Source organism: Uloborus diversus, unplaced genomic scaffold (genome assembly GCF_026930045.1).
Source record: "Uloborus diversus isolate 005 unplaced genomic scaffold, Udiv.v.3.1 scaffold_912, whole genome shotgun sequence".
NCBI classification, from domain to species: domain Eukaryota; kingdom Metazoa; phylum Arthropoda; class Arachnida; order Araneae; family Uloboridae; genus Uloborus; species Uloborus diversus.
In genome coordinates, this window is record NW_026559135.1 from 35,102 (window position 1) to 50,568 (window position 15,467).

General features: G+C 32.8%; 1 protein-coding gene across 1 annotated transcript in view; it reads right to left on the reverse strand.

The window, feature by feature from the left end:
- Positions 1 to 15,467, reverse strand: part of LOC129234019 (40S ribosomal protein S13) — a 33,751-nt gene that overhangs the window by 12,317 nt on the left and 5,967 nt on the right. Inside the window, exons 2-3 of the mRNA XM_054867924.1 lie at positions 13,705 to 13,753; positions 13,538 to 13,616 (exon numbers count right to left, since the gene is read on the reverse strand). Of these exons, the coding sequence (XP_054723899.1) occupies positions 13,538 to 13,616; positions 13,705 to 13,753 (128 nt within the window). The remainder of the gene's footprint in view (positions 1 to 13,537; positions 13,617 to 13,704; positions 13,754 to 15,467) is intronic.

Genomic DNA, 15,467 nt, shown 5'->3' on the forward strand with positions numbered 1-15,467 from the left:
AGCCGCACTTCGAGTCTTACTGTTTCTAATTTGCTTTTTTGTTCCAATGGTTTTACTTTCCTAATCTAGCCACCAGATATCTTGAAATATGTTCCATTAAGTTTAAATCTAGCGATCGAGGAGATATTTTTAAGTTTAAGGACAATTTTTGAGGCACCAAACGCAAATGTGTACTTCTTATCGTTCTTCTGATAAAAAACAAAGTTGTTTCCGATTGTCAAATTTTTGGCTAATAGTTTAAAAAATTTTTTGAAATATTTAAATGAACAGCATGATTTATTATTTCATCAAAAAATTCCAAATTTCCAGGTCCTGATGCTGTTATGCATCCTCACACAAGAACACCTTCACTGTCCTGATTAACTGATCAAGCTAAGTTCTTAAGATTAAATTCCTCATTTTTTCTTCTATTGACAATTATACAACAATTTAACCAAAAATGTTGAATTAATTTTTATCTGTAAGTAAGACGTGATTCTAAAACGTTTTTAACTTATTTATAACTGATTTTGCGACGAAAAGGGTAAGCTTCCTGTTTTTCGCACGACCAAGAAAATTTCTGCGGGAAGAGGTCTCATTTAATCCAGCCAATCAGAGAACTTGGCGAACAATTTTAGCTGAAAATTAAACATAAAATGTTTCATTCAATTCTGCAAAAACTTTTTCAGAGCTCAAATGTGTATTTTTCATAATTTTTTTAACTTCAAACCTCTGATCATGCTTTGTTAACTTTGCCAGTTGACCTTTTCTTACCTTGTTTTCAATCCAATTCTTGTCTTTAAAGCATTTTATCAAGCACTTCACTATAGAATGTTATAAATTAACTAATTTAGAGATATTTCAAAACAATTTATGGCTACAGTGAAGGAAATAAAATCAAATTTCGAATTGTGTTTGTTGTTTTCTACGCATACCTGCCATTTTAAGATAATAAGCAGAATATTAGGGAATAAATAAACAAAAAATTAAAGAAAAATGACTTTAGAGTGTCATTACAATGCAAAAATAATTAAAAAAACCACATATGATAAATTCATATCATGAATTTATTCGAAAATATTTCAGTGTACGATGACTTTTGTGGCATATTTTTTCTGTGTCATCATTTTTTGACAAATTTTAAAAATAAAACTTGGCAATATTTTGAAAAAACCTACTGGGTTTTTTTCAGAATGGCATAGGAATGGTGTGAAAAAAAATTGGGATTTATATTCGAATTTAGTTTTGCGTTATTTTGGTTTTACTACAAAATTTCAAGGTGTCAGACACTTTTGGGAGACACTGTATATGTGCACAAAATAAATTTCAAATTAAATAAAAGTACATTACCAGGGTTCATACTCATTTTTAAAAGTGAAAATTAAGGACATTTAAGGACTCATTGGAAATAATAAGATAATTTTAGGCACACCATTTCAAAGTTTCCCGGGGGGGGGGGGGTTAAGTACTTGATACATATTTTATATACACATACACAAATGCATAACATTGTTCCCAAACTACAGGAAAAGGAGCAATTGAATGTGATGCCCCATTATCAGTGAATTATATTTTAAAATGTCATACATCACAGAGATGAGAGTGATCTGAGATCAAAAGAAAAGAAATCCAAAAAAATTTTTTTTTTAATCATGCAGAAAAGGGTTGAGATCAAAATAGCCCTTGAAGTCTATGACATTCCAAAATTGAACAAAAAATGGCAAATTTACCAAATTCAAAGATAATATGAACTTTTCCCTTATTAATTACCTTTGAAATAATTGGGTAGTAATTAATACAATACACGGCACATATTGTTCTTAAAGCATTGCATTTATTTCTCAAATTTCAGTTATAAAAAAGATCAGGAAAATTAGGATAAATGTAGAAAATTATTTGTATATTAAATCATTGTTTCTTTAGCATACCTTATTGGAGTGAGAGGGAAATTGAAGAAAAAGAACTAAAATCTTTTTTCAAGGTATTCAAACTATAGTTTATTACTGCTTTGAATTTGTTATTGTTACTAGCATCACATTTTGTGCAAATTTGCTGCATTGCACCAATCCTTGCAAGTTTGTTTTTATTTCAATATAAATTTTGAAAGAGAGGCAGCAATTTCTAGCCCCCCAAGTCCTGAAATAAAGGGTTGAGGGAGCTAGAGTTCAATCTTGGCTGTATCACTAAATAATGCCATTTTCGCACGAGGAGAATAAACAACGAGTGCCTAATGCTCGGTCAAATCAGATCCGAATGACGAGAAACGTGAAAGTATACGACGGGAACTTGTCAATCCGTTGAATGCTTTGCGCATATCTATAGGTCGGATACCGAATCCTCTCCCGATGGTCGGAGCTCCAACCACTGCGTTGCATTTAACCTCTGACAAAACTGGGTTTGTAAAGTTTTTAACTTGGTGATGATTCATAGTCATTGTGAATTTCAAAAGTAGTAAACCGATTGTTGCATGCATGATCCAGCAAAAAATACAAGTTTTGTGTAAAATTAACAATTTAATTTTCTTGTAGAACAAAACTTGTCCTCAACTCTTCCCATCATTTTAGATTTTTCAAGATAGTGGTCATCTTATTACTTCTCAAACGGTCCAATAGTTATTTGCCAATATGTAACAATATATTCATGCAAAATAATACATAATAGTAAACTATAATAGTAGACATGTAGAGACTTATTGGCAGTCTTGCATAATATAGATGAATGCGCGAACAGCGTTCGCAGAAAAGTTTTGGCTCTGCAGAAATTTTTTTTTCAAACTGCCGAAATTAATAATAATAATAAAAAAAATAATATAAAAAAAATTTCAGGGATTTTTTTTAAAAAAATGCCAGTTTATTTCTGTTGAAACTTTTCTCCAAAAGCCTTTTAAAGCACACGTGTGAAAAAAATAATGGTTTTGAATTTTCTTCGGTTGATGAAAATTAAGCACAAACTATATGTTATTGTAAAAAAAATTAAATGATTGTTTTTAGCACTTTTTTTGGCCTTTTTCACACATGAATATACATTTAATTCTTTATTAAAGGGTGAGTAAGGCAAAATAATTATTTGCAGAAAATTTTCCAGTTAGGATTTGTGTTTGCAGAAAGCTTTCCATTTTATCTGTTGTTGCATGCCCCCATGGTCAGCAGAGCTAGACCAGGTCCATGAGTTTGTTTACCCTCAAGAAATCCAGCACCAGCACTGGTTCTTCAGTCAAATCCCTCCTGGAGAGCCCCAGGAACGACAGTAGGTCAGGCGAGGCCTGCTCAACGGAACGCTTGGAACAAGTCTGAAAGGTCTTCGACTCCTCTGAAAATTTTAAAGGTTTAAAATGTCCACTACGAAAACAGGCAAGAGTTGTTTGTTCCTGTCTGTCAAACCCAGGGGTCAGGGAGTTACCAGGTCGTGAACATCTGTACCAATGGTGTTCTGGCAGGACAATCCAAGTGACATTATCCCTGTGTTTAATCTTTGAGTGGATCTCCTGAAAGGTGAGTGATGCCGTTGGCTCTGAGACCTCAGCAGCACCAACTTTCACCAAGGTATTCGCAATCTCATTACCCTCTATTTCCACATGGGGAGGGATCCACTACTGCATGTGAATTTGATGAGAGACGGAAAGTTGTTTTAGTTTGTTGAATATTGAAACTTCTACACTATCTCTCACACTTTGCCGTCTGATCAGGTGCTGTATTGCACTTCTGAAATCGGATAGAATCTAAATTTCGGTTCCATGAGGGCAGAAGCTCTAGAGAGTCTAGGGCTTCATCAATAGCTATTAGCTCACTACGGAACAGAGCAGTAATTAGGGTTTCTCCTCTGAATCCTCAAGTCAAGGTTTTGCGATTTGATGTAAATTCCACTACCAGAGTGGTTATTATCATCTCTACTGCCATTCCGTGTAGACTCAAATAGCGTCAATTGGAATCTCTCCAATTCTCTCTAGAGCTACTTGTCTTAAATAGGCTGGAAGATCTGTTTGTTTATTCACTTGAACCGGTAATTCAGGATGGAAAAAGACGCGGTTAGGATCATCTGCTGGGTCTAGATATTGTATCAGATGATGTGATTCCATGGTATTATCGATTATATTAAGAGAGGCTAATTGGCTGAAGGGACTGTTCCTTCTGAGCCTTTGATTATTACGCCAATTTTCAAAGTCCATTTTATCTAAGTCTACTTATTGGTAAAAATAATAAATCACTGCCTGCGACAAATAAACAAGGGCTAATGCTTATGGTATTTCAAAGGTTTTTCTCATGTCCTGGTAAAAACATATTTTTCCCAGTAAAAACGTAACCCTGCTAACAGATAAATTATAACCTAAATAATATATAACCTAATTACACGCAATGCACTAACAGGGATAGAAGTGACATTTGCCAACAAAAATATAGGAAAATATAGGAATTTTCTGAAAAAAATATAGGAATTGGATAGAAAATATAGGAATTTTCTGAAAAAAATATAGGAATTCGAAGGAAAATATAGGAATTTTTTGCAAACAATATAGGAATTTTTCGAAATAATATAGGAACATTTTGAAAATAAAAAAAAAGAGGACATACAGGAATTTTTATAACAAGGCAGGCCAGTAGGACATTTTTTTTTCAAAATGCAATACAGTCGAACCTGTCTATCTCGAATTTTACGGCACATAAGAAAAATTCGAGATATGGAGGCTTCAAGATACAGAAGTTTTGAAAAAAGATCTAAAAATAAGTAATTGGAGCAATGACTCGAAAGTAAAACTTTGGGAGCAATTTTACTGATCAACAATGTCCCCTTCCTCTCAGTTTCAGAATGGATTTAATTGCTGGAAAACTTGCTTTTTGTACATAAAGTTTTAATTCTGGAGGATTATGTGACTGCTAATATTAAGAAAAGTGCTTTCTGTCTCCAAATTCCAGTCAATAAAGATTGTTGTGGATGGAATTCAAGAAGACACTTAAGTCGAAATTCGAGTTATGCAGGTTTTCAGAAAATTTCATTCAAGACAAACATGGGGGAAAACATTGAATTAATACTTTATGTGCAGGGAAAATGAAAAACTTCGATACAGAGAGGTTTTTGAGATAGGCAGGTTCGAGATAACGACTGTTTATCTCTATTTGATTAAAAACATGTAATAACACTAACTGACATAAGTGCAATACATACACATAAATAAGTCTAAAAATACAATTCTGCTTTGTTCTTAGAATTTTAAGCACTTAAGCATCTTGTCTGATTCCATCCCGTGAATGACCAAATATGGCGACTATGTTCAACACGTAGCTGCTGGTCCGGTAGCTTTCCGGTTGGAAAAAAAATGATAGCTCCAGATTTACCCTATTATGTTGTTTGTATATTTATTTTGTGAATGAGCTGCTTTTGAATGTGGAATTTTGTGAATGGGGCCGCTTTTACGATGCGTAAATTTGTGAAGGGGCCGAAAAGCGGACCCAATTTGTGTCTGGAAGGACCCCAAAGTGTGCATGTCTTTCCGACTTCCTCAATTCTTTTAAAATCGAGAACAGCTTTACGTATTCTTTTTTGAAAACTTGGCTGTGGAGCTTGGCTTGGCTCTTCGGAGGCATTATTATTAAAATGAACGTTTAGTTGATACGTGAACTGTAGCACCTACATTCCACACAATTAAAACCAAAACAATCGAAGTTGAGATGAGCTATCCCGCAAGTAGCAATAATTGCAACCGTAGCCAAACGCAAAAAAAAAAAAAAAAAAAAAATCGTGCGTGTGGAGACCTGAAACGGTAAGTGGCCGGAGAGCCCTTCCTAGAATGACATCATCAAAACCTACAGAGCCCATGTGCCTATCATGATCGCCCAAGTTCATCGACGCCGAGTTCGAAAGTGAAGTTTTGAGGACTTGCGCAGGAGCTTCATGGGCTCAGAATTGAGCTGCAGAGACGAGCTAAAGTCAAACGCTGCTCCACTCAGGAAGAAACACAGTACAGGGGCACTCAACACATTTTAGCTTTAGAAAAGGAAGGGAGACCATTTTCAACTAAAAAGAGGACTAAAGAGGACCAGTTAGGATTAAAAAGATGACCTTGGGAGGATCATTCATTTAATTTCAAGGAAGCACCAAAAGGCAAATTAGCTGCCTGCTGCTAAATCCATGAAGATAATTTGTTAATTAACCATAATACTGAGATTTTTAATGATACAATTCCTTTATCTTCTGCACAACTGTTCTTTTTATCCATTGAATAATAATATTATTTACACAAACATTTGGATGGGAGGGGGGGGGGGTTGCTGGTAGTCCCACAAAAGGATAGATGAAGCTGTGCTTCATCGTTCCTTAGTTTAAAATTATTTTTGTGTTTTTCTGTCTTGTAATGCTTCTTAATAGCATTATACCCTTCACAACCGATATGAATCTATCACACACCAAACAGATCTACTGTATTCAAAGTTTTCCTAAAAATGTCTGAAATGCTCAATCACAAAGGGAAGCAGATCACATGAGGCTTAGTTTTGCAATTTTCATATTCAAAGTATATTTTCAAGAATCATAAAGCTTACATTAAAAAAATTACTCCATGATTGCAGGGCCATGAGTGCTTTGAACTTATATGGGGGGGAACAAATCCCCCCTTAGCAGGCATCATGCCGCCTGCCTTGTCTAGTGGTCAGAGAAGTCTGACTGCGACAGGAAGGTCCGGGTTCGAATCCCGGCTCGGGCATGGACGTACTTTCTTTTGTCCTTTCTTTGTGTGAATCTAATGTTATGCTGTGAATAATTGCCTACCCTATAAACTGGTCCTTATGACATGTGTGTACTGTGGAAGTCGGACATCGCACCAAATGACAGTGCGGTTGGAAAAATGAAGCAGCGTATCCCAAATTGCCAGCCTAGCTGGCACATGAGAACAACAGCAGGCATCATAACAATGAAATGATGTACACAAATTCAACTTGATGAAATTACATACTTCAACTTTGTTTCATATACAAATGCTACTTTAAAATGCTATGTACTCAATTATTTAAATTTAATATCCCCCCCACACAAAAAAAACAGTAATAAACGAAAATAAGCAAAGAATAATCAAAATTAAGTTTGAAAAACTTAATAAACTCGAATTAAGCACAAAAATTATTAATTTTTTAGTTATTTAAATAAAAATTAAAACGTATCATGTCAAAAGAACTTCTAATTGTCATAAATATAAAAATATTTATAAGATGCAAAACTATTGAAAGCTCACAGAAGCATATTTTCACGAACCAAGTTCAATGTTGGCATGTTTCCCATAAAACATTTATTTTCTACTAAATTAAACATAAAACATGCTAATCTAAGGTGGCATATGGGAAAATAACATTCGATTGGGAAAAATATTTCAACATTTACATGATTCAAAAAGATTGAAATTTCAAACACAAAAAGCAATTTTCCACGAAGTCCGAGTAAGTTCAATGTTACCGTGGTTTCCAAAATAATTCCTTCGTTAATTATTGAAATTAAATGAAAAATAAGCTAATCTAAAGTAGCATATGTCAGAATAACTTCCAATTGTGGAACACATCAAAATATTTATAAGATGCAAAAGGATTGAAATTTCAAACGCGAGATGCAATTTTCCGTGAAGTCCGAATAAGCTCAATGTTGTCATGGTTTCCAAATTTTTTCCTTCTTTAATTACCAAAATTAAACGAAAAATAAACTAAACTAAGGTAGCATATGTTAAAATAACTTCCAATTGTGGAACACATCAAAATATTTACAAGATGCAAAAGGATTGAAATTTCAAACGCGAGAAGCATTTTTCCGCGAAATCCGAGTAAGTTCAATGTTGCCATGGTTTCAAAAATAATTCCTTCATTAATTATTGAAATTAAACGAAAAATAAGCTAAGCTAAGGTCATGTCAAAATCACTTTGGATTTAAAAAACTAAAAAGCATCAAAATATTAACAAGATGCAAAAGGATTGAAATTTCAAACGCGAGAAGCAATTTTCTGCGAAGTCCGAATAAGCTCAATGTTACCATGGTTTCCGAAGTAATTCCTTCGTCAATTACTGAAATTAAACGAAAAATTCGCTAAACTAAGGTAGCATATGTTAAAATAACTTCCAATTGTGGAACACATCAAAATATTTACAAGATGCAAAAGGATTGAAATTTCAAACGCGAGAAGCAATTTTCCGCGAAGTCCGAATAAGCTCAATGTTACCTTGGTTTCTAAAATAATTCCTTCGTTAATTATTGAAATTAAACGAAACATACGCTAAACTAACGTAGCATATGTCAAAATAACTTCCAATTGTGGAACACATTAAAATATTTACAAGATGCAAAAGGATTGAAATTTCAAACGCGAGAAGCATTTTTCCGCGAAATCCGAGTAAGTACAATGTTGCCATGGCTTCCAAAATAATTCCTCCGTTAATTATTGAAATTAAATGAAAAATAAGCTAATCTATATCAGTATATGTCAAAATAACTCCCAATTGTCAAAAACATCAAAATGTTCACAAGATGCAAAAGGATTGAAATTTCAAACGCGAGATGCAATTTTCCGCGAAGTACAAATAAGTTCAATGTTGTCATGGTTTCCAAATTTTTCCCTTCTTTAATTACCAAAATTAAACGAAAAATAAACTAAACTAAGGTCGCATATGTTAAAATAACTTCCAATTGTGGAACACATCAAAATATTTACAAGATGCAAAAGGATTGAAATTTCAAACGCGAGAAGCATTTTTCCGCGAAATCCGAGTAAGTTCAATGTTGCCATAGTTTCCAAAATAATTCCTTCGTTAATTATTGAAATTAAACGAAAAATAAGCTAAGCTAAGGTCATGTCAAAATCACTTTGGATTGTAAAAACATCAAAATATTAACAAGATGCAAAGGGATTGAAACCTTAAACACGAAAGCAATTTTTCGCGATAAATCAAACCGAATATATATATATGTTCAGAAAATTGCACTATTGAAACACAATCCAATGATTTTTGAAAGAATTCAAGCAATAAAGAAACTTTTCATACATTTTCAAGGTTTTCAAGCACTTGAAAAAAAAAAGACCTTTTTTTTCCAATAACCTTTCAAGGTTTTTTTAATGGGCGTACGAACTTGGTTTAACACGCGCTGCGGCGGCGTGTTTGGGTGTACAGTAACTTTTAACGAAATGAAAAAACTTTTAAAATGTGATATTTAAGTAAAAACTATGTAAAAGCGGACTAATCAGACTGAAATGTTAAAAAGCGGTCTAAAGCGGACTTTACCATAAAAAACGAACTTTGGCGGGAAAAGCGGACCATTTGGGAGCCCTGCTTAGATAAAATGGCGTCTGCGCGTCGCTCGCGGAAATGCAGTAGCAAAAAGGCGGGGGAAAAGTAAAAAAAAAAAAAAAGGAAGCAGAAACTGAAAATATAGGAAAATATAGGAATTATAGGAAAATAGGAACCTTTTTCAGAAATATAGGAAAATATAGGAATATAGGAACGCTGCGATGCCTGCACTAACATTGCACAAGCCTATTTTCCACATGCACACAATAGATCAGTGGTGCTGAAGGATCTCAGAATGGCCGACACACCAAACTCCTAACCAAAAACGAGAGAAATTGATACCTGAACGTAAAACCGGGAGAAATATTCAAAAAAAGGGCTAATTTACAGGTCTGCCACTGCTATATAATACTTGTGATTCCCACTTGTAGCGTTAGAAGATCTTAGCTATTGGAAGGTTTTTTAGTTGTGAAACATACGCACATTTCGAGTGCAGTTTTTAATTGCCAGTGCCTATTTGGCTAAAATAATTTCAGAAAACATCAATAAAAAGGTGGATTGGAAATACAGTCGACGCTCGATATAACGACCATCTCCATCCCAGAGAAAAAGGTCTTTATAACGAGTGGTCGTTATAAGAGGTATAAATTTAAAAAATGTACACCGTCATCATGCATGCCCAAATGTTTTTTATCATAGGAATTTTTAGAAAAGTAGGGTGCAAAATATTATGACAGAATATTAAACAAGTTTTAAAGTAGAAAATATAGGGAGGAAAATGTTACACACTTTCAGATCTATTACTACTACTACCACAACAATTTCTGAAGATAAAAACCAGAAACAGAGGTCTGCCTTTTTAGCAGACATGATTTTTACAAAACATTATTTTCTGTTTCAAAATATAGGTGATAAATTGTGTTTCTCTTGCTTTCCAAACAGGGTTGGCAAGTTTCTGCCGAGGTGGTTAAAACCACTGGTAGAAACCGGTTAAAACCGGCATGGCAAAAACCCCTTTCTGCCACATTTGTGGCAGAAACTGGCAAAAACTCAAAAAATGACATAAAAGAAATCTTTGATACCCAATAAGAATTTAGCACGGAAAATAATGAAATTAATGAAATGTAAGCCCGCCCCCTCCCAAAGCACAATTTAATTACAATATTATTAAAAATCAAACATTATGTTTTTTGCACTCTGCAGCTGTCTCTAAGAAAAGGTGGATTGAAAATGTAAATGATTTCTTATGAATAGAGGAGAAATTAAAGAATACTCTCGCAACAGAAGAACTAGATGGCAATGCCATCAAGGATCCAGCAAAGATTCATGAAACTTTCATCAATTGTACAGTGGCTCCCAAAAGTGTTCGTAAACTTTGAAATTTTTTAGTAAAACCAAAATAATTCAAAACTGAATTCGAATATAAAGTCCAATATTTTTTTACATCATTCCTATGTCATTCTAAATATAACTCATAGGTTTTTACAAAATATTGACGGATCTTCTTTTTGTAATGGGTGAGAAAACAAAGAGACAGAGAAATAACACGTCACAAAAGTCATCGTACACTCAAGTATTTTCGAATAAATTCATGATTAAAGTTATCATATGCCGTTTTATTAATATTTTTGCATAGTGTTGGCTCTTATAAGTCATTTGGCTTTAACTTTTTGTTTATTTATTCCTTAATATATTGCTTATTACTGTAAAATGGCTGGTATTCGTAAAAAACCGCAAGTGCCATTCAAAATTTGAATTTTTTCCCCCACAGTAGTGGTAAATTGGTTTGAAATGTATCTAAAATAGTTAATTTATTTGTTTGTATAGTAAAGTGCTTGATAAAATGCTTTAAAGAAAGGAATCGGACCGAAAACAAGGTAAGAAAAGGTCAACCGGCAAAGTTGACAAAACATGATCGTAGATTTAAAGTTAAAAAAATTATGTAAAATACACATTTGAGTACTGTAAAAGTTTCTGCAGAGTTAAATGAAACACTTTACATTTAATTTTCACCTAAAATTATTCGCCAAGTTCTTTGATTAGCTGGATTAAATGGGACCTCTTCCTGCAGAAATTTTCGTGTTCGTGCGAAAAACAGAAAGCTTACGCTTTTCGTCCCAAAATCAATGGTAAGTAAGCTAAAAACAGTTTAGAATCATGTCTTACTTACAGATAAGAATTAATTCAACATTTTTGGTTAAATTGTTGTATAACTGTAAGTAGAAGAAAAAATTAGGAACTTAATCTTAAGAACTTAGTTGGATCAGTTAATCAGGACGGTGAAGGTGTTTTAGTGTGAGGGTGCATATCAGCATCAGGACTTGGTAGTTTGTAATTTTTTGATGAAATAATGAACCAAGCTGTTCCTTTAAATATTTTAAAAACCAATTTTGAACTCTTAGCCAAAAATTTGGTTATTGGAAACAACTTTGTTTTTTATCAAAATAACGATAAGAATCACACGGTTTTCAACGTTTGCGTCTAGTGCCTCGAAAATTGTCCTAAAGTTTATCAAATACCCCCTCAATCTCCAGATTTGAACTTAATGTAACGTATTTAGAGATATCTGGAGGTTAGATTACGAAAATAGGGCTTTAAAACGAAAATAGAGCTAGAAATAATAATACTTGAAGTGTGGTAGAACACTTACTCAGAAATTACGCTAAAAAAAGAAAGAAAAAGAATGAAATCTATTCCCAGACGTTTAAAAGGTGCTATGAATACTGTATGATATTCTACTAATTAATAACTTAATCAAAAGTTAGATTATTCAATATTATATAGCCATTTTATAAAGTGTACGAAGACTTTTGTGAGAAAATTTCCGGCACTTTTCGGTTTTTGATTTTTTAAAAATTAAGTTTTAATATTTTTTAAAAACTTTTCATGCAGTTTTGTTAAAAATTGATCATAGATCTTATAATTAAATACCTATTCCGAAATATTAATTCTAACCAATGATTTGGGGCCTATTTCGTTGAAAGTCGTAGGTGTACGAAGACTTTTGGGAGCCACTGTATATATTTTTTAAACTGGTCCATTATGTAGTAACTGGGGTGGTTTTAAAACTTGACTGGAAAAAAAGTTTTGGGAAATAGGGTAAATTTGTTTTGTAAAGCTGTGATATTAGGTATAAAATCGAGGTTACTGTCAGCAAGAAAAATTCTGGCATTTTCTTCTTGAGCACATGATAATTTCAATCCCAAGCATTTTAGATGACGCGTATAAGCTACCAAGTGACAACCAGTAACTGCCTATTTAAATCTGTATGTCACTTCTTTTTCTTAAGTACCCTAAAGATTCTCGTCCTTTAGATTAATCCAAATGTGTTACGAGCATCTGCAGTTAAACAGTTCTCTTTCTGATCAAACTAAATCAAGGGCAATGCGTTTTATTTTTTACAATGATGAAATAGAATTACATTTTTTAGTTTACTTAAACAAATATCATTTTGTAATTGCCTGAATTAATAAAGATACTTTTTAATTTTTGCCAGTTTCTGCCGGTTTTTACCGGTTATAACCAGTTTCTGCCACCGGCAGGGCAGAAACCAGTTTCTGCCGGCAGAAAGCCAACCCTGTTTCCAAAGAAACATTTAAAAGTCCCTCGAGAACCCCAAATCTTCAAAAATACTAGATTCAAACACCAAACTACCAATACATCTGTCAACTCCCTTTTCTTAGGAATCTGGAATTTTCTCGATTTTTCCTCCCATTATTTTTTCTGTGCTAGCTGTGGTGAACCCCAAACCACTTAAAGTTGGATTTGACATTAAAAACTGCAGGCAGATGTCCGTAAACAATAATCAATGTCATTTTAAGCTACAAATTTGTTTTATTGGAAAGAACACAAGAAATAGCGTCCGCTGATTCGGTCGCTGTATTGGATTAGTCGATACAGAACGGTCGTTATAACGAAAGCAAATTAACATAGAGTTTATAGGAAAAAAGTTGGGACTTCTACCACTGGTCGTTATAATGGGACGGTCTTTATGTGTGGTCGTTATATTGAGCGTCGACTGTAATAGGAAAAAATACTTTTGGGGGCAAAATTCTCTGACATTTTTGAGTCATTTTCCCCAGACTTCCAGGTTTTCCGGAGCATATGAACCCTGTTTATTTCTATAGCTACAACATTTTATAATGTGAGAAAACCTTTAAATATTGAGATACCCAAAAAAGCTGTCTTTTAATATTTTGCTCCACAACCAATACAGTTGAAAGTTGGCACATTAGATGGCAAAATGTTATTGGTAATGAGGGTATTTATATTACTAATAAATCATGGCTAAAACAAAAAGTACATACCAATTTGAGAAGGTGTAAGACCTTTTTTTGCTAGCTTACAAAGTTGTTCAGTCACATCATCAGAAGACAGTTTAAGCCACTACACATGGGGGAAAATAACAATGTTTTAATCTTTAGTTCAAAATGCTGTAATTATATTTATTAATAAAATTAATGATAAAACTTACATATGGAACACTTCTTCTGTATGGTAATGATGACTGGGAAATACCCTTGCTAGATTGAAAAAACATAATTAGAAAATTAGTAACTATGAAAATACATTTCAATTATAACACAAATAAATTAAAATCACTATAACATCAGACCTAGAAAATGTAATCGTTTCCGAACTCAAAGCCTACCAGCTTGGTTGTTAATTTATAACAATTAATAAATAATTCAGTTTCACTTGTAACAAGCAATTCCCGCACAAACAACAAAATCAAGACATGTTGCAGAACTGGACAAATAAAAAAGAAAATCATTTATTTTTAAAGAAAATTTCAAAACTGTGAGAACAATTCGAAAATTATCTGCAATTAGCATTTGCCTACATTATCTGAGTTCGCTTAACACAACAAATGAATAAAAATAATATACAGCTGAACCTCGTTAAACCAGCAACCTAAGTGATGGCTGAAAGTTGGTGGAAGTCGAGGGTGGCGGTTTAACGAATTTCTTTAAATCCTGTACAAATGCATGTCTTCATAAAAAGAAATTCAAAAGCATGAACTTTGAAAAAAAAAAAGAAAAAAAGGGATTTTTTTTTTTTTTTTTTTTTTTTTTTTGCAGTATCAGGGTGGCGACAGGAATTGTGAAAAAAAGTTCCCTGACTTTTCCCTGATTAAGTTCACTAAATTTTCCTGATTTACGTTACCAACGATAATGGTTTTGTTTCTTTGCTCTACTTGAAATTCATTGTATGTTTGTATAAAATGCAGTATTTTAAACGTTTTAAGTTGTGTAAAGTTGTTGAACAAAAGATATATTTTAAAAAGATGCTACTTTTTTAATAAAATGGTAAAAAAAAAAACAAGACATTTTTTTTTGGGGGGGGGGGGACCTACAAAACAGTATATTAATTTTTTATACATGGAAAAATTATAGAAATTTAAAAAAAAAACCTTACTTCCAGAAACCACTTAGAATAAGAATTTTAAGAAACTATTAAAATTACTCTTAAAAACATATGTGCATTTATGATAGAACTAAAAAGTAATCGAAATTATTTTGAACTAAGTTTTCAAACAGTATAATAATTGTTGCTAGAATAACAAGCAATAGTGAAAGAATAGAAGTAATGTAGTTATTCTTATATAACTAATTGACATATTTATGCAAAACAGATGAAACCATTTGACATCCATTCATAGGGAGCTTTTTTCTAATCAAGAACATAGGTTTTAATGAATGAATACAGCATTTTAACAATAAAAAAATAAAGATATTTGCTTAAGTACACAAGTTAATTCTATTTCAAAATGATTTCAGTATGTAACGAAAAAAATTCTTAGATTGCTTTTGTAACAAACAACTTTGAAATGCAAGAAAAAAAAAGCAAAAAAAAAAAGAAATTAGTTAATTTTAAAATATATAAAAGAAGAATACAACTTGGTTATAAAATAGAATCACTTAAGTCTGAAGAAAAGAAAACCTTTACAATCTGCGGTGACAACAAATAGTATAACGGCAAAAAACAAAGTTTTTTTTAAATTGAAAGTTCAACTTTAGCAATTAAATTAAAAACGCGAAGAAGTAATAACTTTTAAGCTTTCATGGTATTAATTCAAAAACCAAAGATTTCTTCTTGAAATCGTGATTACAGTACGCTAATTACTGCAAGACAATGGAATAAAGGCAAAGGAGCTAAGGCATTAATGAAGGCTCCCTCTTTGCCTGTATGGTTGTTTATTTTACGTAGCATTGAAAGCGTAAAAGGAAATTTCAA